Source organism: Emydura macquarii, unplaced genomic scaffold (assembly GCF_026122565.2).
Source record: "Emydura macquarii macquarii isolate MOO-44397 ecotype Brisbane River unplaced genomic scaffold, CSIRO-AGI_Emac_v2 contig_3517, whole genome shotgun sequence".
Taxonomy (NCBI): Eukaryota; Metazoa; Chordata; order Testudines; family Chelidae; genus Emydura; species Emydura macquarii.
In genome coordinates this window covers 7398712-7426159 of record NW_027133654.1, presented here as the reverse complement: position 1 = coordinate 7426159, position 27448 = coordinate 7398712, and the positions used below count along the sequence as shown (strand labels likewise).

Here is a 27448-nt window from a genome sequence, read left to right as displayed (position 1 = left end):
GACAGCCCCTTGGTCTTGTTTTACCACAAAAAGGGAGAAACTCTCTCCTGCCCCCATAAACATTAATTTGTCACTATCATGTTATGCTATATTCTAAAATGGTAAATCCCCAGTTAGTCCCGAATGACTTGTTCTGTGGTCTGCAGATGTATGATTGTTTAAGTTAGATAAGTAGCTATTTAAATATAGCGATTGCTGATAAAATATCTGTTGTGTAGAGCAGTGTTTCTTAACCTTTTTGATACTAGAGACCAGCTTGCTGCCTTGCTAAACTATGTCAGGGATCAACACCAGTCCATGGACTGGTCATTGAGAAACACTGGTGTAGAGGACTGGAAAGTACATGGTTATAAAACTTAAAACATAAGTTGCTTCATTTTCTTGGGGCTCTCTTATGAATAAATAGTTAAGAAAGGATTCCAGAATCTAACATTGCAGATATGCATGATGCTTAGCTCCATGACTCCCATTGATATTAATCAAAGTTGCACAATCGTGCTTACATGCTGCTTTGAAAACTTACCTTCTCTTGTCTAATCCTTTTGCTTCCTTGCTTACACAATTATTTCCGTTATGAAGGCATGCTAATGTGACATTGTTGGTGTTTACTTTTGTCTTGTCCCCCACCCTAAAGGGGCAGAAAGCGCACATTCGATTGCCCCTTAAAGAGGAGCCACCCAACCAGTTTGAAAGTAGTCCAGTCTTTTTACAGAAAGTCTTCATAACATGATTGGCTAGCTAGTTAACTGGAATAATCACAGCCCAGTTATTTTTCTAATGAAAACATACTTCACATTCCAAAACATTTATATTGCAAGACAGTACCACCAGATATCCTTCCTGTAGGAAGAATCTCTTCTCCTTGTAGGCATGCTGACATTTATCCTTACGTGATTTTAAAAATCTCAATTTGTCCAATTTTGAGTTACCAATAATAAAAGTTACAATACAAAACCTTTTTTTTCATACAGAGAGCAGTCTTGTCTTGTCCTGAACATCCTCTCATTGTACATTGTTTTATTTATCTGCCATTTCCTTTCTCTGTGTTCTACTTCTTGCTGTTTCACTACACAAAATGTAGGTAGCCTTAATAAGAAGAGATGACCTGTAGATGCAATGGTATTTGCGGTATCCTACAAACTTGGGTTTTCTGAATGAACAGATAGTCTTGATCTGGAAAATTAGGAGTCAAGGATCATGCAATGTGTTTTATTTGAAAAGTTGTCTCCAAATTTTAAAATATGGATTTAGCTTTGACCTATGACTCCGGTGTTAGAATAATTTAGGCATTATTCATTCACCCAAAAACATTAGCGTGTACAATAAACCTTAAAACTCTTTGTCATCTACTTGATCCTATAAAAGGGACTTATTTTGCTTGAGATTTACTAAGAAAACACATGCACTATAGAAATACCATATTATCTATGTTTTTCCATTTATCAGGAACCAATTCTGTTCTCTTGTTCTATTGCTGAAAATATTGCGTATGGTGCAGAGGATCCTTCTACTGTAACTGTTGAAGAAATCCAGAAAGTTGCTGAAATAGCTAATGCTGCCACTTTTATCAGAGGCTTTCCAAAAGGATTCCACACTTTAGTTGGGGAAAAAGGCATTCTCCTTTCAGGTATAACTGACTTTTCTTTAATTAAAAAAAAAAAAAAAGAAAAAGATATTAACATAGAACAAAAGAAAAATATTTTTATCTAGCTTACGTTATTAATCAGTAGCTTTCGTTGGAGTACCGTTGTCCTAAGCACTTAACCCCTTTGTCCCCCAACACAAAATCAGTTTCAGTAATTATCAGAGATCTGTTCATGTCAAGTTATTGTCAATTTTAGATATTGAGTTAGTCAAAACCACTTCTATTTTACCTTCCAGTTTAACTTAATAAAACTTTTCCTTAGGCGGGCAGAAACAACGCATTGCAATTGCTCGAGCGCTGCTCAAGGTAAGCTTAAAACCAAAATTCTTATTTAATTATTAGTGTTCAAAATTCTTTATAGTGATAAGGGAGTTGAAAGAAGAAGAGTGATGTGGTTAAGGCAATATATTTGTTATACCGCCCTTTAATTTCTCTTATGTCTGGTGTAGTCTTTTTCCTGTGGTTAGGCTCTGACTAGAGCCCAAGATCGAATGGTTCACTTAATAAGCCCAGCTCAAGAGCCAGGGACAATTTCCACTTTGAATATGGTGTCCACATCCTTGCACAACTCTTTCCAAGGCCTTGTTTGATTTCCAGCCAGATTCGTGGCACTGCTAATTATAGCTTGCAGGGCACTTTGGGTAAAAAGCTTGGTTTGTCAAAGTTTTTGTAGAATATAAACCAATGGCTCTCCTGTATCTTTTGGGGGAACCCCTTGATGTTAAGAATAGAAACTTCATCCCCTTTATGGAAGAGAGAGGGGTTTGGGATGAGTTGACCCTCTTCAGAAGATAATCTTTTTTTTGTTTGTTTTTGTTTTTAAAGAAAGCCTGTAAATTCTGGTGATTGTCATCCAGAGGAAGGAGCTTTTACTTTAATGCCTAGAATTTACCTTGTACTTTTCATCTGTAGATTTCAACACCAGTGGAACTTCATCACCCCTAATACTGCATACTAATAGATTTCATCTTAATGTAGACTGTTTGGTGTTAGCTTTGTTTTTAGCATTTTAGGAGATTATCACAAATTGTATTTCTTAGGGTATGTCTGCATTGCAATTAGACACCTGTGGCTGCACTGGGCTCTGGCTGGGCGGCTGTCTAATTGTGATGTAGATGTTCCGGCTAGAGGGTCCTAGAGCCTGGGCTCCGCCGAGCCAGTATATCTATACTGTAATTACTCAGCGTCGCAACCCAAGTCCTGCCCAAGCCCGAGTCAGTTGGTATGGCCAGCCGTGGGTTTTTAACTGCTATATACACATACCCTGTAACTGCAATGTACACATACTATTAAAGGCTTGTGTTGCTTTGGGAAGTTGAGCTGCATCCAGCCCTCTACAAGAGGGAGAGTCAACCACTGGCAGAGCAGAATAGGATGAAGAAAGAATGTGGTGTTAACATGCAAATTGCATTGTTCCTTTTTTGTATTTAACTAAATCTCTTCTGCTTGTTCAATCTGCCTTTGGAATACTTCCTGGAAATACATGCTGTGGCAATTCCTCAGTAAAATATGGTTGTTTTTTTTACATTTCCAATGTGTGTTCTCGGCCTCAAGAGGTATGTCTACACAGCAAAGAAAAACCACCAGCTAGCTCATGTCAGTTGTCTCAGGCTACCTGGCTGTTTCCTTGCTGTGTAGACTTGGAGGATCAGGCTGGAGTCTGAGCTCTGGGACCCACCCACCCCACAGGGTCCTAGAGCCCAGGCTCCAGCCCAAGCCTGGAATTTTACACAGCAATGAAAGAGTCCTGTAGCCCACTCCCTGTGAGCCCAAATTGGCTAGCATGGGCGAGCCATGATTTTTTCTTTGCTGTGTAAACATATCCTCAGTGGCCTGCTGCATTCCAGCCATCTAGGAAGTAGCTCTCTCTTGGTGCAAGATGAGAGTTGTAGAATGAGGGAGACTGCTCATAAACAAAAGATAGGTGAACCAGCATGAAAGACTATTTCTCAATTGTGAGAGTGAAATTGACCCTTAAATGCTGTCTAATGCACAAAGCAAACAAACTGAGAAGATGAGACCTTTTCCCCACCTATAATCTGTTATAGTGATCACAGTTGTTACAATTTTTACCTACTGCTATTATTTTAAGATGTGATTTTTTTTAATTTATAGTCTATCCTTTTACTGTCTAGACTTATTACCTACTGAGATTTATGTTAATGTTCAAGTCTCCTGATGAATCAAATGTACTTGCTTATAGTTTTAGTCCAGTTTGTGAATTTTTATACATAAATATATTTGCATCCTTCAGATCTTGTATAACTTTTTATAATTAAAATCAATTTTACTTTGTTCTTCAGAATCCGAAAATTCTTCTTCTAGATGAAGCAACAAGGTAAAGAATAAAATTAAAGTGAAGCTAGGAAATGTTGTCTTATAGTTAAAGCAGGAGACTCGGAGTCAGGAGACCTAAGTTTTGTTCCTATCTTTGTGTGAGCTTGGGCAAATCTTTTTAACTTTTTTTTTTCTTATCAATTAAATTTCCAACTTTTGTAAAGTACTTAAAGATGCTCTGATGAAAGCCACAAGATTAAGTGCGACAGTCAGTACATTATTACTTATTAAATAAATTCTAACTCCTCTGAAATATATGATTTACATGGATACTAAAACATTACTCAATCTACAAGTGTTTTGTATCTCTAGCTTATGAAAATATTAATGTTTATAAGTCCTGAGTGGATAGGTATATGTTCACTACATCCACTTGTTTCTGTAAGTTATTCAGTGTTAAATTTCAGGTAGGTGGGTGTGTAATATGCAATATGCACAGTCAGGAATCTTTTTCAATACAAATTTCCCACCATTGCTACCACTGGTTCAGCTTCATTAATGGTAGCAATGGAGCTGTAGTGTGAATTCCTTGTCCCATTGAAGTCAGTGGGAACTTCACTGACGTCAGTGGAGTCAGGATTTCACCCCTAGTGTAGAGAGGTCTCCAGGCAGCTGCCAGCATTGTAAGCACCAAGTCAACTAATTCTGCTCCCAATGAGTCTATATGACTTGGTGCTTACAATTCTGGCAGCTGCCAGCACTTTGTCTTCACTCGTATCTCTACCATTGTTATCCTGTTGGAAATGAAATGGTGGGAGAGCTTAGAGAAAGAAGCCTTGTGTAAACCAAGCTATATTGATTTTTAGAGAACAGTGACACTTATTTTTTCTTTTCTTCTGAATTAGTGCTTTGGATGCTGAAAATGAGTATCTAGTGCAAGAAGCTCTAGATCGGCTTATGAAAGGGAGGACAGTCCTAATTATTGCTCATCGTCTGTCTACAATTCAAAATGCTGATTCTGTTGCAGTTCTTGACCAAGGCAGAATTATTGAATGTGGAAAACATGAGGAACTTCTTGCAAATCCAAATGGACTTTTCAGGAAACTAATGAAGAAACAAGCTTTTCTTCAAAATAGTGAAACTTTTGCATTAAATGTGTAAAATCCAGAGAAAAGAACTTTTAAAAAGAAAATATATGAAAGGAAGTATAAGAAATGGAAACTTACAAACCAGAAAGAATATAACTTGTTTCTAGTTATGTGAAGTAAATATTATATTTTTTTCCAAAGTGTACAAAATATCATTTTGAAACTTAGACGTGTTAAACTTTTTATTCAGAGCTTTTTAATAATTATTATAACTTTTTAAATGTCCACAGCACTGAAATTGTTTTAAAAATGTATAAACGCTTTGTGATAACTTAATTGATTCAGTATGGCATTTTATCTACTTTAACGCACTGTATAGCAATGATCTCTGTTCTCAAGCAAGTTCCTAATTTTGGGGAAATTAGAAATACAGAACCTGGTAATTTCACCACCACCATCTTTTGCGTATCAGGGGGCTTTTGCTTTCTGGGCTGGTCACTGTACTTTAAATTGACTGAAATTCAGAATTGTGTGACAGTAGTGGCATAGGAAAAACTCTTCAGTCTCTCTTTTTTTTTTTCTTCCACATGCTGCTTTTTTCTCTTCCCTTTCAAAATAAAACTGGAAGTTGAGGGGTGTAATCACCATCTGCAGTAACTGTAGATAATTATTTATAAACAGAAAAGTTATTTTAAATTATTTGGAAGCCTGAATGTACTCTTGAGAGCTTTAGGTTTTACAGCTAAGGCAAAGGGAGTAGAATCCCTGCTAAACATTAGTTTGTAGTAGAAAGTTTTAAAATTTGCATTCATTTCCTCATTTCTGTATTCTCGTCTTTACTTTCATTACACTGTAAAGGTGACCTTTAAAGGAACAAACAGTGGGCTTGTGCACTTTTTTTGCTCCTTTGTAAAGGATATATAAATAATGCTAAAAGCTTTTTTCACAATCTTTTTTCCATTCTCTGTCAGAAATTCAAATCTTGTCTAGCTATGAAGACTCTGGGTCAACCAGAGAATTAGTGAAATTACAACATCACAATGAAAAATTGAAAGCTAAACAACTGAGATGAGAGGGAATATTTAGTCCGTGTTTAACACTTTCCTGACTCCCATGACTAACTGAATACTTGGGCGAAAAGATGTTAAATATGCAAAACCCTGCCCCTTTAATTAAGGAGAAGTACGCAAAAGTGTGAAAGCACCAGCACAACCAAAGAAGACCCAGATTTGACGTTCCTGATACTTCTAAGTTAAAAAACCCAATCAAACAAAAAATCCCCACTTCTAATACAGATCTTTTTTATTCATTGTGAAGAAATAAACAAAAACCCAAGGCCAATTTAAAAAAAACATTCTTTTGCAACTCACATTAAGATGGGTCTATAATGGTGTAAGCCTATCATTGTTAAAACAGTTGTAAGCATCAAATGAATTTCCTAGTACAGGGTAAGGCCTCAGTATAATTTATGCTTGAGAATGGTGCACTACAGCTGCCTGCAGTTATACATTTCATGAAAAGATTGGGATAAATAAAAAGAGAGAGCAGGTGGGGGGAAATGTACCAGACAATGAGCTTTTCAGCATTGAATATTAAACATCCCTGTTTGGGGGGGGGAGCCCAACTATTTTACTTTCTGACTTAATTATGCCATTATGTGAAATGTGAAAAACCATTCTAAAAACTACTGCAGGCTAAAAAATGCTGATAAAGAATGCTTTAACTTCAATACTACCTACCCATTATATCTTTCTCTGTACCCTTTCAGATTGATGGGCTTGTTCCTAAAAACCATAACTTATGTGAATAATCATTCCTCAGGTAAGATGCTGAATGGACCATGTGGACCCTGCTGCCACACTGTAAAAGTGCCATAGTGCGCTTTAATCTACACTGTTTTGAAATGGAAGTAGATTAAAGTGCACTGCCGAACTTTTCAGTGTGTGGCAGCATGATCCACACTTACACTTAGTATGGGTAGATTTAGACCCCAGTTTGTCAGGTGTTCCTATAAACGAACCCTAAGAGTGATCAGCATTTGAGCTCCTAAGTCACTTCAGCATTTTTCAAAAATGCTGCAGTTTGAAAATAGGAGGTATACGCCATATCCATCATGCACCTGCTGCAGGGAACTGATTTGCACTGTGGTTAGGTGCCCCATTCACAGATCCTGTAGTGCACGTAGGGAGTGCTGTATGTGGATGTAGCACGTTGTATGTAGCCAAAACAGTATAGGTAGTGAAGTTCTGCACAGTTGCATCTTCTATCACTGCAGTCCTACTAATTTAAGCTTCAACGATACAATTATTTGGCTTTGTAGGGAGATTTAATCTTTCTGCTAAGAAAACCAGTGTATTTTTAAAAGGCTCACAGTATTGCATTCTGGTTCTTAAGGGAACCTTCAGCAATTGCCTGTATAGGCTAAACCCAGCAAACTGTTATCACGCATTTGAGACAATAGCGACAGACTTGCTTAGCCAAGGGAAGTTTTATTTCATGCAATCTGCTAATTCACTGTGGTTTTATGAAGGAAACTGGGCCATGCTTAGTTGGAGTATCTGAATAGCGCACTATTATAGCACCCTTTATAAAATGAACTTGTTTGTTATACTCACTGATTGTATTTTCCAGCATTGTCCTCGTCAGTTGTTTTTAGTAATTTTTTTGTATCATGAATTAAAATTTATAAATAAAACATTTATTACGTCTGTCACCTCATGGTAAGACTTTCAGCTTCATAATGATGTAACAAAACTTTGATCATTTCAAAGAATGATTAAACAGTTCCTCTCCCAAAGACTTGAAATTTAGAACATTAATGGTGACATTAATTTATAGAATTCCCATGTAATTTAATGGAAATCTTGTTAAAAAATCTGAAAGTAGAATATGTTCCTATTGCATCACACCTACTAAATGGGGACTTCTTTTTTTACTTCCTCAATTTAACAATTCCATACCTGAGACATTTCTTGGATTGCTACACACATTAAATAGGAGGACCAAGTTGTCCAGCATCAAATTCCATACCAAAAGCCAAATTCTCAGAGATGAGTAACCACTTTCTTCATTTGGAGTTGTAGGCACTTAACAGGTGTTCAGCATTTGACCCAAAGAAAATAAAAACCTTTTCTGTAATGTATAATATAATCGTGTTTAGTGTCAAGTGTTTGCTGTCCCAGTGACAGGCTAGCACTGACTTCTCCATTCATTGTGTTTCTAATTTCTGATATGAATGTTTCCCTGAGGGAGCTAGGACACTGAAAATAAAATCACTGTTTTGCAGGAATTATTTTGATTAGCCGTATTTAAATATTTATTAAAGCATTGTCATCACTGTTAATTATTGGCATATGTTTGAAATAGAGAAGATTCTTTAATTCGAGTTGCTGACTGCTGCTGTCAAACTATATTTTTATCTTCTGATGCATAGAACCTCCCTCTTTCTCTTCAAAGACTACATATTGACAGTCTACTTCTTGTGCGGTATAAAAGACAATCATGCCTGACAGAGTGCTTAAACAGTGCTGCCTTCGCATCATTTCCACACTACTGAGATTAGGGTAACAGTTATGAAAATTTAGTAGCTGTGTTAAACAAGTCAACAAAAAGCTGTTAGCACCTTAAAACAGAGGCCTCAAATGGCTGGAAAAATGAGCCAGGTCAACAGTTTATTATTCTAGATTTTTAGAGTAAATCTCTCATAGTCTGTGTGACACAAGAAGCAGCATTTCTTTTTGAAGAAAAATGTTACTTCTCTATAAATTAGGCACATGTTGGTTTGAGCCTTTGTTCCTCAAGGCACTTTTGTATTCAAATAAATTAGTTTCATATGAACCAGCTGCCATAATATCTTCTTGAAGTTATATACTAGCTCTGCAGATTAAAAGTCTGTCTGTTTGTATCTCCTAAAAACTCATTGTCTTCCCAGGCAGGTAGGCAATTCCATGGATTAGTCTGTGACAAAAGTAAATTTTCTGCACTAGCCTTTAAAAAACAAAAACCAAACCCCCACCCCACCCCCACTTTGTGTCTACATTGCTTTCCCAGAATGTCAATACAAGCTTGATCTCTTTGAAGAGGTGTGTCTGAGCATTAACGTCGCTTTACATTTCAGAGAATTGGTGATGGGTGAGGAGGGCTGCTCTGGGGCAGGTACAGTTGTCTTGTTCTGTACAGCATCTAGCAAAGTAGGGTTTTGGTCCACGACAGAGACTCCTAGGTCCTATGATTATACAAATAATTAATTTAATTTCCAAGTTGCTAGTTCAAGTCCAGATCAGGTCAGCACTGTCAGTTATTCAGTGCCATATATGAAATGAGATGATTGTCCCAGATCATTTCCTAAGCAAAAAATGGTTAATAGGTACAATTAGCACTAGTTGGCATTCTGTCTTTTGTGCCAAAAATTGAATTACCGTCTCTGTCCTGCAGATGGTGCACGAGAACAGAATTAAGACTGGTTGACAAGGCAGTGAGGGGAAGCTTCATTGCTACAGTAGCTGCTTTGTTAATTAATAAATACCATTTAGTTAAGTAAACCTGTTGTGTGCACTATATTGTTTTAAAATGTGATGTGATGTAAAGTGTTTTAAAACCTCAGTTTTGATAGATGTTGGGAGGAGTAGATGGCAGTCGTGTTCCTTTTTTAGTTTCCCTGACCCCACTTTCTTGTGGTGTTTGTATTCATTTTTGTGTTTTGTTTTTATGAAACAGCTATAACATGTGAGTTCCATGCCATTGCATGAGGGTGAACTATCATAACAAGGAAGGACTGCAGTATGATACATTAGTATAAAATATAGTGAAGTCCCATTGGACATTTTGATTTATCCCCTGCTGTAAGACAAGAACCAGAGCACATCATCTGAAATGAAAAGGCAACACCTTTAAAATATCTGGAAGGCATTTTATGCAGCAATGTATAACTAATAAATACTGTAGGTCTGATTGAGTATAATAGCTTAGTCATTTTTAAAAATCGACATAACAGCAACTGATGGTTCTCTAAGTAGGAAAAATAAAGGGTTAGATCCTCAACTGATATAAATCAGCATAGCTCTTTCTAATGGCTTCAAATTACGCTAAGGAGGATTTGTCTGTCTTGAAGCAAGAGTAAACCTATTAATATCCCTTGGACCAGATCCACAACATGTGAAAACTGACTTATGTCTCTAACTGGAGATCTGGCCCAAGAACTGTTATGCTTATCTCTTAGCAAGAAGCTAATCCACATGTGAGAATCAGAATGAAATTCCTTATACCTTGTATTTTTATACTGTACGACTGGCCAGGTGCCATACTTCTCAATATACCAAGGCCTAAATATGAGCTGCAATGTGTGACCCACCCAAAGCAAGGGGCACAAGAATTATTCATGTCACTTGGTTTTGGAAGCTTGATGTATGAGTCATTACTGTACTATAATGAACTCGATGAAAGATGCTCTGATTTGTGATTACTTTTTAATTCAGGAAGTGTAGGAAGGTTTTGGAAGAGCATGGAATGGGGCGAGAGGGACAGGAATGCTCCCTGACTTCCCTTGTGGCATGTGGGATATGAAGAAGTGCTTACGTTTGCAGTGAGATAGAGAGGGATGGGTTGGGGGGTTAGCAGGATCCATCTCTACCCTCCCTACTTCAGCATAATGATGTATGTATTCCTGAGCCTGGGGAGCCGGTCAGCTACATCTCCTAAAGCCAAGGGGCTCCTGGCTTCCCCTTTGTGCTGCTCCCTGGCGGCTGCTCACCAGCATCACCCAAGCAACATAGTTCCAAGCTTGTGGCCATGGTTGATGTGTGGGGTGAGGGAGAAGGGGAACTATGCCCTGACTATGTCCATGTGGTTCTTCCCAGCTGCTTTGGGTCTGTTGTTACAAATATCTAACCATAGAGCTGTAGCCTGAAGTGTGTCTTCTGCTCTCCAAATAGTTTCAGTCCCATTGGGTAGCTTTAATCCTATTGTAAATTTAAAAAAATATAAGAAATAGCAGCCATTTCTAATATGGGAGAATTATTACTATAATATAATGGAAAATATACAAAAAAAACCAGTAATAGCCTTGCTGATTTGCAACCCTAATTTCTTTGAAGGTACATTTGAAGAATGCTAGCAATGATTTTATGAAAAGTGTGACTGACACAAATCATCTATTAACAAAAAGCCCATTTTAAAAAGAAAAAGTGACATGAAAGATTTCTTTAAAATCCTGTTTTTAATTAATTTTATCTCATAAACTGAGTAACTGAGTTAAAAGTTCCCAGATAATTCAATTTCAATCTCCCTAGAGTGGATGCTGTAAGTGTACTTTCCCCGATCTGTATTCTTCATACAAGGCAGTGCAGTTAAATGTCTGCTTTGAGTGGAAAAACTGAACCTTTATTTAATAGAGGTGCTACCGCACTGCACATCTATAATGTTTTTTTTAATAACCTCACTGTCATGATTCCTTATTTCTAATGTCATCTTCAACAATAAGACAACAAATTTGTGTGGAACACAGTTAACTGGGAACAAAAATGAGTTACATTGATCACAACAAAGGATATTTTAAAGGTATAGCACATGGCACATGCATCACTGGGTTGAGTATTAGTTTGCCTTCCTCTGAAACAGTGGTTGGTAACTCCAAAGGCTTTCACTAACAGTTGTCTTGGGTGCCTAATTTTCACTACAGTGAGTTTATTTAGTTACCTGCAACCTGGTCTCTGTCACTATGTATATCCCATAATCCATTATACTAATTTCCAAAGCAACTATTTTGAAGTACCCTGGGAATTACTCTAAGGGACTTAGGTGCACCTGAAAAGGATTGGTTTGGGAAAATCACATATGGAGCCCAGGTAAGAAAAAGGTGGACAATTCCTGTGGCATATCTGATAAAGGCCACACTTAGAGATGTGATGGTGGACTAGATGAGGGAATATTTATGACATTGTTACTCCATTTGCCTAACCACTCAGGTCAAATTTGGGGTAGTAGTAGGTTACTCCAACTACTAGAAATTGAGGGTAGGTACTTCCTTTGATTTGTTGCTTTCCATTGTTTATTTACAAGGAACTTACAAAGGCCTATTTCCCCAAGGAAGAAACAAAACATAGGTCATTTCTTTGCTTACAGCCCCACGCTCTTTAGCAAGCCCCAGAAGCCCCCCACTAGGTTTTTTGCAGGGTCCCAGGTGGTCCAGGTTGTCTCCTGACTCCTGCTTCTCTTCCACACCCCCACCCTCACAGTTAGGGTATGTCTTCACTGAGGGCGGCAAGTTTGCCGCCGTCAGATTGATCTATCCGGATTGAGCAGTCAGTGAAGACCTGCTCAATTGATCCAGAAGTTGATGCAATAAAGCCACCCCCTCAAGTGGCGTAGCACTGTGTCGACGGGAACACATTTCATGTCAGCACAGCACAGTGAAGACGCCGCGTAGAAGAGGAGTTACGAAGTTGACAGGATACGCGTAGCTTGCGTAACTCCTGTCGACTGCCGCCGAACCTCCAGGTAAATGTAGATCTGGCCTCAGACAATAGTTAGTAATCCCTTCCTCTCGCTTCTTCCAATTGCTGGCAGCCTTGGCTGCACGTGTCTATGTGTTGGGCTGAGCCACATCACTGTGCTTTGGACACTTACATCTAGGGTTTTACCAAATTCACGGCTGTGAAAAACACGTCATATGCCGTGAAATCTGGTCTTCCTGTGAAGTCTGCATAGTATAGGGTAAAAATACACAAAAGAGTTCATGGGAGAGAGCAACATTTTTTAAACTGGAGGTCCTCACCCGAAAGGGAGTCATGGGAGGACAAGGCTATTGTAGGAGGTCCACAGTATTGCTACCCTTACTTCTGTGCTGCCTGCAAAAATGGGCAGCTGGAGAGCAGCTCTGAAAGCAGTGTCCCACAGGCAGCAATGCAGAAATAAGGATGGCAATACCACACCATGCCACCACCACTACTGCGCTGCTGCTGGTGATGTCGCTGCTTTCAGAGTTGGGGTCCAAGCCAACGGCCGTGGAACTTCCTATGCGGGGGAGAGGCGGAGGTTCCCAGAGGTGTATCTGACCCAGCCTCAGGAGTGGTCCAGGTAGGGGAAGAAGAAGTCCCGTCTCTCCCCATCCTGTCTGGGACTAGCAGCTGGAGCCTGGTAGAAGTCCCTGGTCAGGGTACCCCCAGCCCTGCCCCTCCCAGCTCTGGACCCAGCACTTGGGGGCTAACAGGGCCTTGGGCTGGCTATTTGGGTTCTGGGACGTGGGTGGGCACAAGTTAAAAACCCTTCCCCCAGCCTAAGGAGAAGAGCTACTGAGCCCGGGACTCAACTGATTATGAGGGACAACGAAAGAAAAAACAGGAACAGGTGTGATGGTCAAAGGGCTAAATGGAGGGAAATTGAGGGGGACACTGAGCAGAGAACCCTGGACAGTGCTCACTGCTCCTCAAAAGTAGCTAAGGAGTCAGCGGATGCAGCCCAGAGGAACTCTGCCCAGATATGTGATCGGACGGAAAATGGAAATAGGCCCCACAGTTGCAGAGCACCCTCAGCCAACATCCTTTCCCTGGTGTTACAGATGGCCACCTTGGCCAAGGCGAGGAGGTTGATGAAGTGATCCCGTGACTTTGTCGGGCCACTGATACGGTGTGCAAAGATCAGGTGCGGGGAGAAATGCAGCCACAACCTCAGGAGGAGGAGCTGGAATAGGGGCAGCAACCTGGTGCACTCCAGATATACATGCGTCAGGGCCTCCCTCACACTGCGAAAGAGACAGGCTTTGGGACGAGGGGTGAACCATGCCAGGTGCACGCCCGTGCTCACGGCTCCATGAAGGAGCTGCCAGCCAATATCCCCAGTGGGCCATGGAACCAAGGAGGAATACAGACTGGCCCACCAGGGCTCCTCACCCTCAACAGGTGGTAAAAGGTCCTGCAACGTGGTATCAGGGTGGGACACAAGGGTGAGGAAATGGAGAGCATGGAGCACGAGCATGTATACAGATGTGCCCATGGCGTGGTTCAGAAGCACACTGGCTGCAGATTCTGCAGCTGGCTTGGGGCATGTGAAGGGGGTGGCCGGGCAGGCTCACGGGGCAGGGGCTTGATGAAAAGATCTGGAGGGTCTGGGGTGGGGGGTACCGTCCCTCAGGACCTGCTTGAGGTAGGCCTGAGCAGCAGGCAGTAAGGCTGCCCTCACCTCCTGGAGTATGCACCGGTGGGTTCTAAGGGTGGAGAGCCCTCTGCGCTGACCCAGTGCTTGGGGATCCACTCAAGGCCTTGGGCTGGCTGAGGGCAGGGGTATGTGTCTGTGCCAACAGCACCTTGGGCAGTTGCTCATGGCACCCATCTATACAACCAACCCTGCCTCCCTTCCCATCCCCCCCAAAAAGTGACAACTCCTCCATACTCATACCACCCTCGCTTCTGTGCTGCTGGTTTCAGAGTTCGCAGCCAGAGTGGTGGCTGCTAGCCAGGCAGGCCCCCAGTTCTGAAGACAGTGCCCCACCCACAGCAGCAGCAGCACAGAAGGGAGGCAATACCATGATCCCTCAAGAATTGCCTTGTGATCCCCCCCCCCCACCTCCAAGCCCCTTTTGCATTAGGCCTCCCATGATTCCAACACTACGAAATTTCCTATGTAAATATCTGAAATGTGAAATTTACACTTTTTAAAAATCCTATGACCGGGAAATTGAGCAAGATGGACCCTGAATTGGGTAGGGCCCCACTAGGCATGTCCATCCCTTTTCGCCATTCGCTCGGAAGGAAAGGTAAGCGGGCAAACCCCACGCCTGACACCCAGGTGTAATCCGAGCCCCGAGACTAGGATGCAAATGGGCGTGGCCCGAGGGGGAAGTCTCCCAGGCATAGAGCTCAGCTCCACGCCCCCTGCCGTGCCGAGCCTGCGGGCCACGGAGATAAGGCTCCTGCCCGCTGTGCAAGCCGCCCGCCCCGCATCGTTCTCTGCCCAGCCGCTGTCAGAGGCTGCTGAGCGGGGGCCCCTCGGGACGTGTGTCCCCTGCAGTAATGCCGCTTCCCCGCCTAGCGACAGTCCGCCCCCGGCCGAGCGAGACTCCCGGCGCAGCGAGCCCGGCGGCTCAATGCAGCACTGGCTGCACGCGGGGCGAACGCCTCGAGCGCGTGGTGCTTGAGTCTGGTCCGTGACCCGCGCCCGCGCGCTGTCCTAGGACTCCTGTCCCAGCTTGCCCCCCCGCGCGCGGGGGACTGCTGCTACTGCAGCAAACAGGAGTTGGCGGATAGGGCCCTTGGGAGCGGGGGCGGGGCCATGAGTCTGACCCCGGCGTGACGTAGGTAGTCGCGCGACGCCCAACGGCGGCGCTGCTGCTGCGCGTGGTGTTGGCTGGCAGCGCAGGTTAATAGCGGGGAGCGCGCGCGCGAGGCCCGGGCCGGCGGTTGGTACTACCCAGGGCAGCAGCGCTGCTGAGCTCGCGCGCGGCGCGCCGTCCTCCGTAGCCCCGGCTCCCGCCATGTTCCCTGCCGGCCCCGGCTCCCCGCGCACCCCGGGCGGATCGGCCCGCAGGACCCTCGCGGCTACCGCCCTCTCCGTCCCCCGGCCGGGCGGCAGGAAGAGCCTGGCGCCGGCGGCCGGCTCCCCGGGGCTGTTCTCCCCCGTGGGGAGGCGGAGCGGCTCTCTGTCGGCGCGGTGAGTACCCGGCCGGGAGGTGGTTGCGGTCGGTTCTGGGCTGGGTCCTGGTTCCTCAGAGCGGGGCTCGGTGCCCCCAGCGCAGCCGTCCTTGTCCGGGCTGCCGCTCCTGGGCCCTGCCCAATGTGCACCCCTGGCCCCTGCCAGGCTCCGCCCGCTGCTCCCCTGCGGCGCCCGGCTCCAGCCCCGCCACCTCTGCCCGTGAGCAGTCGCGGCGGGAGATCGGATTGACCCGGTATCTGGTGTAAATGCAGCGCTGCTGCCTGGGAGAGCCGCAGCCAGAGGCGCTGAGCTGCCTGCCGGCGCGGGCAGCCTCAGGGAGCGTCCCCGCGCCGTAAGAGGCTAGAGCTTTCACTGGTGTGGTGGTTTAAATGCACGGTTACATTGTACAGCAGGCCCCAAATTCAAACCCGGTGGGGTATGTAAGCGAGGTGAGGGTTTGTAAATTTATTGTTATTTTGATGTTGCCATCTACATCATTTTGGTTCCCTTGCTTATTTTGTAAATGTCCTTTAATATTTCAGGGCTCTTCAGAAACTTGCATGGTTGTTTCAGGAGTACAGGGAATTAGACTGGGTCAAGTATTTTGCTTGATCACAAATGGGTATGTGCATTACCAATTCCTTTGCGAGGTCATGCAAAGGAGAGTTCATTCCTAAAGCTGACGATGTAAACAGGTACCTCTGCAGTCTGCACACTTAGATTGTAAGGGCTTTAGGGCAAATATTGTCGTTTTGGTCAGTGTTCATAGAGCACCTAGTTCAGTGAGCTCCTGTCCATGACTAAGGCTCCTAATGCTGCGATAATACAAATAAACAATATTTCCTTTAGCTCATTGTAGTATTCAGTTGAACATCACTGATGAGAATGCTGTGGCTTGCCTTGACTGGATTGCATATGCCAAATAAATAGTGTTCAGTTTGTTTGAGATTTCTAAGATTTGGGGGTGCTGGTCTTTCAGTTGGGTCTTGAGTAATCTTGTGGCTGCTCGTAGTAACCCTGAAAGTCACACAAACTGAAGCTTAGCCTATGATTATTTCCATTCATTTTATGTATAAAATTGTCAGTTGTCCTTTTTTAGTTTTTTGGCCCCTGGATGTCAAAAGTAAGTTTCCATGAATTTAAAAAAAAATCACTGTCCAAAATAATCTTACATTTTTCTCCATCCCACATAGGTCACAAGTGTTATAAATCTAGAACAGTTATATGACTCTTCAAAATTCATTTTCAAAAGTAGCCATTTGCTTTTAAGACTGACAGGTGTTGCTCAAATGACATTTTCAGCTCTGGGGAATTGCTAGACTAAACTTTCAGCCTGTTTAGGAGGGCAGCCCATTCTGACTTTCTGACCTTGGTTTCAGGTTGGGTTACAGAGATAGTAGCATCTTTCAGTCTTCCTGGTTGAAAGATGCCACTGCAGTGTTTTCCGGCTTGTTGGCAAGGAAGGGACACACTGCTGAGGGGCAGGAAGAATTTGCAAAGAACTGAATTAGAGTAGAAAGGAATCTAATAGCAACCCAACAACTTCCTAGAAGGGCCTATAAATTTACCATAATTGTGAGTTTAACTGTAAAAAGTAAGTGCAAGTTCATGATATGTCTCAATAACCTATAATAACAAATGTTGATGGGAATAGAAGCAAGAAAACCAGGCAGAGAAACTGGATTAGTCTAAAACAAAAAGTTCACGATAACATAATCTGTTGAAATTATGCTTGTTAAAAACAGATAATGTGGAGCTGGAAATTAATTTACCAAAATTAGTGTGTCAGATACTAGGCCTAATTGGTGGACAAAATAATGATGGTATGGGCTAATCCAACCTCACTCCCTTTTTGGGTCCTTAAAAGAGAGACTTTGGGGGGAGAAGTACAGAGCGAAGAACAGACTGAGGGTGAGCTTCACCATCACCCCCACTGTTTCCTGGGACCCCAGTCCTTCTTCATCCTAATCCTGATGGATGTCCTGATCAGATGGGGCCAGAGAGAGAGATCCAGGTGACATTGCTACCCCCTACCAGTTCCAGCTATATCTCAGACACTACCTGAGATAAAATGGGATTGAACTTTAACAGTAGTAGGAACAGCATCCAGCCAGGGTGGATAAAAATCAATGATTTTTTTAAAATTTAAATCAGATTTTTTTCTTTTAATCTGATTTTTTTTTAAATTTTTTTAAATCATCAATAAAATACTACATTTCTCTCTTGTTTAAAAAATAAAAGTTACAATTAAATCTCATCCCAAACATGCTAAACCTACGCTTACAGTCTCATAAAAATGAATTAATGGCTCTAGTCTGTCTAGCCTAACTTCCAGCTCTTGCTTCTTGAAAGTTCTGGGCTTTCAGTTTCTGTTTGTTTCTTAGCAGACTAAAGTCAAATATGCAAAGAAAGACAGGCTGGATTGGATTGTTGTTCTGTGATTATGTGGTGGTGGAGCTGGGCCAAGCAAGGCAGAGGAGTTAGTTAAGACACTGTCTTAAAGACAGAGAGACAAAGGACAGAGGCAGAGTAGAAAGGAACAGTGGAGTTGACTGGAAAGAAAAAGGGAAGACGTTATTCAGTACACACAGCTTCCTATATTCCCCCACACTTTTGCCACAGAAAAACAGTCATGATTTCTGGGTGTAAGAGACACTGGGAATATTTTGAAGAAATACCTCATCAGAAAGTTAAACTTCAGGCAATAAAGAAGCGAATGGATCAAGCACTAACTCCACCTCATTTTTTTGCGAACATTCTCAACTCCAGATATAAACGTAGATGCCTAACTTCTGAAGAAGATGATGCTGCCATGGCATGGACATCTCAAAATCACTCCTCGGTTATGACAGTCATAATAAATTTCAGGGCTGGAACGGAACCATTTAAACAGTACATGTTTACTGATGATATTTTAAACAAAGTCACTCCCCTGAATTGGTGGAAATCATTAGCCAGGCACCTTGAAACAGAGTTCCTTCAGTTGCTAAGCCAACTTTTCACAGCAGTAGCTCCTCTGCAGGCACAGAGAGAATATTTTCATCGTTTGATATTATTCACTCAAAGCTAAGAAATCAACTGGGAGTTGAAAAAGCAGGAAAACTCGTATTTCTGTTTCAGTCTATGAATAAAAATGATAGTGGGAGTGGGGAAGATGAGAGCTGGTTGTAGAAGTTTTAAGGACAGCATATGTTTAGTGTTGTGATGATGACTTGTCTGTTAGAGTTAATAAAATTTGAAAATTAAAAAAAAAAGTTTTAAGGACAGCTGTCAGGAGGCAACTCAGGAGACTGCTGCACTTGCAAATGTGAAACATTTATGTAACATTTAAGATTTAGTTTAATAAAATATAAGTGCTTTTGTATTTGTGTGTGTGATTTAGTTCTTACCATTCCTAATGTACTGCTACTGTATCTGGTAATGAATATTATGTACTATTTCCTAAATTAATAATTGTTATCTAAAAAATTACAGTTTACCCTCCTAGATGTTGTAAAAAGCTGTATTGAATTGTAAATTAACATGTTTTAGTGATCAGATTTGCACCATTGTTTAAGAAATATGTGAGGAAGTATCAGTGGGAAACTTGATTTAAATCAGTGATTTTCTCTTGGTGATTTAAATCGCCTTGATTTAAATCAGTCCATCCTGGTTCCAGCCCATCTCATCTAACTTATTTTTTCCCCCCCAAAAAAGAGAGTTTTAAACTTTAACAGCAGCAGCAAAAGCTGCAGCTTGTACCAACCAACTTCTTCTGTTTTACCCAAAAGGACAGCTATTACCATCTTTAATGCGATCTAAGAAACTGACAAACAAGGAGTTTTTTGATCTAAAATTCACTAAAGTCTTGTTAAATACTTTAAATTTCAAATGCTTTAACTGTTTTGTCTTTTCTGTATCTTTGATAAAAGGTTAGAAGGATTTTTTTAATGGTGTGTTTGTCATGATACTAAGGAGGTTAAAGTCTCTGTCTCCCAAACCCTGAACTTTGTTTTAACACTGTTTATTTTTGGATAGTAACTGGGTTATGTTAACACCTTTTGGCCCATTTATTCCATCTAAATTAATACAAGGGAAACCTAATACACTGATTTGTCTTAAGTGTTAGGTCCCATAGATATGCACTTGTACCCCTTTTTCCCAAACAAACCTGGCTATTTAATCAAATTTATCTTTTTAAACAATTAAAAATGAAATAAATATAATATATGCAAATTGCAGGAGACATAGTAGAAAAATTAATCACAGCTGGGGGGGTGTGTGTGTGTGTGTGTGTGTGTGTGTGTGTGTGTATTTTTTATTTATTTATTTATTTATTTTTTTTAGAGCAACACCTACAAGGGTCATACAACATCCGTCAGCCAGTGAGACTATCAACTATGATGTTAAGACTTTTGGATCCTCTCTCCCTGTTAAGGTTATGGAGGCCCTAAGAATGGTTGACGGTAAGGGTTGCATTTCTTTTTTCTCCGCATGGGAATAGGATCAGATAAAAGAGAAATGGTAATCTCTTTATACCTTTAAATAGTTGATTTTTGAATGAGGAGGAGGAGGAGAAGATAGCACCTCTTTTTAGTTGCATACTATGAGTCACTTGTTTGACCATTTGTAAACTTCAAAACATGTAAAACTATAATTGTTTGACCAGAAAAACTGAGCTACTTTCTTTCAAATGTCAGTAATCTGGATATCAATTAATTCAGTAACAGACTTCTCATGAAAAGCAAAACTGTTTCATTATATTTTTGTTTTGTTTTGTTTACAACATTAGAGAATATCATACAGACCAAGCAAAACAAGTACATTCAAAGTTAACATTGCTGCTCCATATATTCAACTGTGTTTAAATATTACCACACGAGAGTCTTAGGTAAGCACAAAAAGTGTTAGGCCATTTGTAATAGTCTGATAGAGTCCTAAGTTAAAAATGGAACACCATCCTTAATTGTTTCTTGTTTTACATTGTTGGTTGATGCTATCAAATCTGCTGAAGAGGTGCATAGCATCAGTGTGAACAATACTGTATTTTTATACATAATTGGATTATATCTGTTGATTCGGATTCCTTTCCTTCGAAACAAAAACAATGCAAGTGGCTTCTAAAATTCAAGACTTGGGAGCCACCTTATTGGAAACGATTAGAATAAATTAAAACTGGTCTGTTTTGAGAGGACAATGCAAAACTTTATGAAAAAGTCTTCCCTCAATAACAAAGGCTGAAATAATATTAAAAAAAAATTCCAAGTATAAATAACAAAATCTAGGAATTATGTAGGAGCTGCATCCTTTATGGACAAAAATTAATGTAATTTCCGATTTTGAATTTGGCACCTAGATACTACAGTAGAAATGCCTAAAATAGTGTCTAAAAGGGGATTGTATCTATCAAATCCAAAGGATTGAGTAAAGAAATCAAGGTGTGTATACCTCTGCCTATATTTTTTTTAATCTCTTTTGTTTATTAAAGGGATCTATCTCAAACTTTAGGTGCTTTAATAGTTCTTTAAGAACACATCTCCAAACTGTTAACACACAAATACATTAGCTTGACATAACCCAATCCCACATAATGGTATAAAACTAGCAGATAAATAGAAAAAGATAGTCATTATGATCTTCTTATTGTTCTCCAAAAAACCAGGAAAATGGGCTTCCCCTTGAAATCTAGAATTGCTCTTCAGAGGTTTTTCTTATTCTTTTTTATAATGGTTCACACGTTTTTAGGTTTACAAAGATCTGCAATAACTTTTAAGTAATTTCTTCAGTGATTGTGCTGCTCTCAATTTTTACCTACTAAGGTGTAAATTAAATGTAAATGGATTATTTTTAATTTCTTGGTGTGACTTACATTTCACTCACAAAAATTGAGAGCATGTTACATTGAAATATATGATCAACAGTATGTGGTAAATGAGCGTCTTGCATGTAATTAATTAAAGGACAGAATTTTTCATGCGGAATTGGATCTATCAGAAAAAACTGTTTCCTATTTTCCTAGCAAAATGAAGATTTGATAGTTTAACGATTATTCTACAGAATGTTAGAAGTCTTATCACTTCGTGAAATTTTATGTGATCTTTTTGGATGTAGCTGATGACCAGTTAAGTGTGCAGGTGGATGAAAGTGGATGGGCCTGGCTAGTCTACAAAGAGAGGCTGATTATTTGGAAGATCAGGCATTCGCCAGTTGCTAAGGTAAATGGGCTGTCAAAATGACAATGAAAAAGTGTGTGCGTATATGTTATGATAATTGAGCAAGTCTTTCAATTGATTTGACCCAAGGGGGATAGTCAGTGAAATGAGACCCATAACTCACACGAAAAAGATGAATGGATTGGTACGAATCAGTGATAGCGACTCCATAAGTAAGGTGAAAGTTTGCTGTTAGAATTTAACTTTTGTATTTTCCCTCTGTTCAACCTTAACATTGCATTTTTTTTTTTTTTTTAAATAGGTGTATCTCAAGGTAGATGCACTATAGTGATTTAAATAACATTTTTAGAAACTAGCTAATACGTTAAAATTGGTTTTGATAATCCTGTGTCTGCTCTTCAACTTGTGCCATGAAAAATGAATCTGTATAAGCCTCTGATGTTGTGAGTGGGGATGTTTTGATTAATTTTCTTTTGTCAAGAAAATATTTGCATCTATGCCCCAAAAACACTTCAGTGAAAAAACACCTCAGTACATAGCAGTTAATGTCTGTAGGAGCCTATAGTTGATATAACAATAAGGAATAGGACCACATTCTCTAGTGCAGTGTTTCTCAATTTCTTTCCTTGCCCGCCCATGCCATGCCCTCGGAACCCTTGCCCGCCCATGCCATGCCCTCGGAACCCTTGCCCGCCCATGCCATACCCTCGGAACCCTTGCCCGCCCATGCCATACTGTCCGCCGAAAAGTCAAGGAAATCTTCCTCTTTTCGGCGGCGTGCTTTCAGGGCCGTTTCCGGCGGCCCCATCAGCCGATCGGCGGCACGCGAGCAGCCGATCGGCGGCGCGGTACAGTTTCTTTGCGGAACCCTAGGGTTCCGCGGAACACCATTTGAGAAACCACTGCTCTAATGTGCATTTCTTGTACTACTACCACAGGACAGTGTCCACAATACCAAAGTGAGAGGTGCAGATGACCAGATTCTTCATTCATTGAGGGGCTCTAGTACTTTTTCCTTCCCTGTTCAAACTCTTGTTACAGTCATGATTTTCTCAAGCACATTTCGTTGGATGATTTTGCCATTTTATGTTTGAGAATGTATAACCAGTGTTCCTGCTAAAAGGAAAAGGCTTCAAAGAAACCAGTTTTGTCCATTGTAGTGTTGAGAAGCACTCTTCCCATGTGTAATTTGTGAATTGTATTTGAAAATAATGTGTAAGTATGTTTCTGAGCTATCTGCTGGTTGTGGCAATCTTGCTAAAAATGACATTGTGACACTGCATATGGGGACCTAACGTTAGAACATAAGGTAGTTTAAAAGCAGAAAATTGGTTCAATATTCAACGCTTACAGTTTTTAAAGAAAGTGCTTGATTCATTAACAGTACATTTCTGATTCTTAAACCCATATTAATGGAAAATAAAAAGTAGGTCTATTATTTACAATTATTCCAGTAGCACCCAACCGGGAATAAGGGTCCATTGTGCTGGGTGCTGTACAAATAGATACTGATATGATCTCTGCTCTATAGCTTTCAATCTGAAAGACTCAAGAACAAATGAAGGGTTGGGGACATGGTAAGAACATACATGCAGATGAAACTGGGGATTGGTACAGGTTGATAGTTGTTATAGTTTTTCTTTAATTGGGGGTGGAGGTGGGGCGAATTTGTTTTTTTTAACAATGGGTTCTCTGAGAAGCCTCACACTACTGCCAAACCTGGTGTTGTATTATCTTCTCTAGCCGTCACCTCTTGAAGAATTTCCATAAGTGCTGAAGAAGCATCATCTGAAAAATGGTTGGCATTATAAATCACATTTAAGACATTTGCATAAAGAAAAAAGTTCAGTGAAACAACTACCTGCTGGTTGGCACACACAAGTTGATATTTGGTGACAGAAGACTGAAATCTAGAGTTCCTGTATTTGTCATTAAAATGGGAGTGAGGCAGGTTTGGGCATTTATTTAACAGAAATGTGACTGTCATCTGATAATCCTCTCTAAAGCCCTCTGCTATAGTTTCATGCAATTTGAGTAATTTAACTCTTTGCTTTTACCTTAGGACCTGCTCTTAAAAAGGATTAGAATTTGTAAAATGAATACGCAAATGACTTTGTCTAAGGCATGTTTATAATAGTGTCTCTTTATTCCTCATTGTAGTTATCTGTATGCAAAGAACTACAGCTGCCACCTAGTGATTTCCAATGGAGTTCTAGCTTGGCAGCTATATCCTGCCTCAATACCTCAGGTGAAGCACCTTCTCTACAGGTAAACAACAATTAAAAAAACCAACGTCTGTGAATATCATCTTATCATGCATTTATTTCGGAACTGCATTCCCTATGTTATAATTAGGTTTGGCAGGATTCAATTTTAATTGATAACTGATGGTAAATATTGATTTCTGCTGACACACTGAAATCAACAAAAAAACTCAATAGGTAACAGTCGGTGTGCTAAGAGGGATCTGGTGTCACCAGCCCTGTGGCCGTGCAGGGAGTTCTCTGCAGCCCTGCTGTCATGGGAGCCAGTGAGTGGGTCTAAGACAGCAGAGCTGCCAAAGGCTTCCTGTGCTGCATCTGGGCTGGTGATACTTGATCCCTGCACATAAGGTATGTGTGGGGAGGCTGCAGTCTTGGAAGGGCAGAGCAGAGATCCCTGGCTAGGACTGCAAGGAAAAGGATGAGTCCCTGGCCGTGGGGGGGTGGCCACCTCACTGCTGAATGGCTCTTGTGACAGTGCAGGGAGTCCTCTATTACCCTGCTGTCATGGATCCACACACTCACTCACCAGCTGGGGGTGCTGGCGGGGGGGTTTCTGCTTTGCCTTGCCAGGACAGCAGCCTTTCCTGCACCTTGTGCATGCAGGGATCTGGTGTCAGTGGCTGTGCAGGGAGCTCTCTGCAGCTCCATTGTCACAGCCCCAGTCACTCACCAGCCAGGAGAGGAGTGAGGGAGTCATCCCCAGGCAAAAACTGTTCAGCAGCATGGTGGCCTCCCTATGGCTTGGGGCTCCTCATCATCCTTGCAGTCCTGGCTGGGGATCTTTGCTCTGTCAGATCAGGACTGCAGACTCCCTTGGACCTTGCACCCCAGAGTTTTGGGCCCAGTGGCCACACAGCTGTCAGCACTGCCCTAACCCTAAGCTCAGCCCTACTCCCCACAACTGTGAGAATAAAAACGGATTAAAATGTTGAATTTAGGGGGGGGAAAAAAATTGAAATCTACCAAGCCTCGTTGAAATCTACATCAAACTGTCAAGATGTTAGAATATCTTTTAAAACTGTCTTAAGTATATTAAAGTATTCTCTTTTTGGTAATTAAACGTAGTAATTAGAATCTGATTATATTAGTTCTTTTTAAAGGATTAATTAAAATATGGGTTTTTTTTTTTTAAATCAGACTAGGGAAAAACTATAGTTTGGCAATGGGACGACCAAAAGTTCAGTCTAGACAAGTGAAATTTGAACACCATGCTTGCTGAAAAAGTGAAGCGTCATCTGTGTTTTAATCCTGGGGGTGTGGACTGGCTGCAAATGAAAACTGGCTTTTTGCCTAAGTTTCCTTGTGAATGCCACCCAACATTGGAAGAAATAGGTGATTTGCTTGTCTTGGCCTCCTGCTTTGCTAAATACCTCTTGTACTGTTTGAGGATGAGACCCCAGGATCAAGTAGGCAAACGCTATATTTCACTGTTGTGCACTATTTTGTGTGTAACTACAATTTACAAAGAAAATGAGAAGGAGACCAGTTTTCATTTTCAGCTTCAAGTTGGACACAACATTAATTCAATATCCCCATAGCTTTTCAGTGGAGATCAAGAGCTTGTCCTTGAAGGCAAGAAGCCATCCATCGTGGCATCATCTTGAATTTCTAGATGGTGAGAAGAGGTGGTAACATTTTGCTGTTCACCCCTCCTCCCCAACTGGACCCCTTTAACTCTTGCCAGAGTTTAATCTTACTAGAAGTAGTTTGAGACATGAAAATACACAAGTCTAAATTATTAAATTAATTTATCCTTAGCTGGGTAAATTTTGTGAAGACATCACTGTTTTGTGGACTATAGTAGTAAGGCTATAATAGGAATATTAATGGTGAAAAATGTCTCAATAAAATTAAGACTATACAATAAACACAGTGACAGAAGCCACCAAAAATGCTGTGTATGGATTTTGACATTTTTTGAGACATTAGCTGATCAGTTTCCCTTCCTAGCTCTCCAGGTATGCCACTGACCCAAAGATTGTTGGAAAAGGGGTTGGGTCAAGGGAATAGCTCAATGACATCTTAAACTACAACATTATAAAATAAATTATTCTTAAATTATTAAATATAGTTGAACTGCTCGGTAATAGCAACCATAACGTAATAACATTTAACATCCTTGTAGGGGGGGAAATAGCAAAGAAACTCACCACAATGGCATTTATCTTTAAAAAGGGGAACTACACAAAAATGAGGAGGCTAGTTAAACAGAAATTAAAAGGAACAATCACAAGAATAAAATGCCTTCAAGCTGCATGGAAACTATTTTAAAACACTACAGTAGAGGTTCAAACTAAATGTACTAACCCCCAAGTTAACCCCAAGTTAAAACAAAACAATAAGGACCAGAAAAATACCACCATGGCTAAACAACACAGTAAAATAGGCAGTTAGAGGCAAAATGACATCCTTTAAAAATTGGAGGTCAGATCCTAATGAGGAAAATAGAAAAGAGCATAAACTCTGGCAAGTCAAGTGCAAAAGTATAATTAGGCAGGCCAGAAAGGAATTTGAAGAGCAACTAGCAAAAGATACAAAAACTAACAGCAAAAATGTTTGTAAGTACATTAGAAGCAGGAAGCCTGCCAAACCATCAGTGAGGCCACTGGATGATCGAGGTGGTAAAGGAGCACCCAAGGATTACAAGGCCATTGCCACTCAGTGAATTCTTTGCATTGGTCTTCACTGCAGAGGATGTGCGGGAGATTCCCACATGTGAGCTATTATTTTTAGGTGACAAGTGCTGTTCAACATATTCATAAATTATCTGGAAAAGGAGGGAAACAGTGAAGTGGCAGTTTGCAGATGATACAAAACTGCTTAAGATAGTAAAGTCCAAAACTGACTGCAAAGAGTTAGAAAGGGATCTTACAAAACTGGGTGACTGGGCAACAAAATGGCAGATGAAATATCAAGTTGATAAGCGCAAAGTAATGCACATTGAAAATTATAATCCCAACTATATACACAAAATGATGGTGTCTAAATCAGCTGTTACCACTTAAGAAAGAGATGTTGGAGTCATTGTGCATAGTTCTCTGAAAATATCTGCTCAATGTGCATCAATGGTCAAAGCTAACAATAATAGGAAGATAATAGATAATAAGACAGAAAATGTCATAATGCCACTATATAAATCCATGGTATGCCCATACCTTGAATACTGGATGCAGTTGTGGTTGCTCGATCTCAAAAAAAGATATATTAGAATTGGGAAAAGTACAGAGAAGGGCTACAGAAATGATAGGTGGGACTGGAGCAACTTCCATATGGGAGGAGATTAAAAAGACTGGGATTATTCAGTTAAAAAAAATATGATCAGGGTGTGTGTGTGTGTGTGTGTGAGTGTGTGTGTGTGTGTGAGAGAGAGAGACCTCAAAAATCATTAATGGTGTGGAG

General features: G+C 40.9%; 2 protein-coding genes across 5 annotated transcripts in view; both read left to right on the top strand.

Moving 5' to 3' along the window:
- The window catches only part of ABCB10 (ATP binding cassette subfamily B member 10), a 37560-nt gene extending 29837 nt beyond the window's left edge, over positions 1–7723 (top strand). For all 4 annotated transcript variants that reach the window (XM_067535813.1, XM_067535816.1, XM_067535814.1 and 1 more), the window contains 4 exons: positions 1447–1627; positions 1908–1951; positions 3949–3983; positions 4828–7723. In XM_067535813.1, the coding sequence (XP_067391914.1) occupies positions 1447–1627; positions 1908–1951; positions 3949–3983; positions 4828–5083 (516 nt within the window). In that variant the 3' untranslated portion in view covers positions 5084–7723. The remainder of the gene's footprint in view (positions 1–1446; positions 1628–1907; positions 1952–3948; positions 3984–4827) is intronic.
- A 7100-nt stretch (positions 7724–14823) lies between these two features.
- NUP133 (nucleoporin 133) overlaps positions 14824–27448 on the top strand; it is a 56390-nt gene continuing 43765 nt past the window's right edge. Inside the window, exons 1-4 of the mRNA XM_067535909.1 lie at positions 14824–15651; positions 19960–20078; positions 21724–21827; positions 23946–24053. Coding sequence (XP_067392010.1) covers positions 15476–15651; positions 19960–20078; positions 21724–21827; positions 23946–24053 — 507 coding nt within the window. The 5' untranslated portion in view covers positions 14824–15475. The remainder of the gene's footprint in view (positions 15652–19959; positions 20079–21723; positions 21828–23945; positions 24054–27448) is intronic.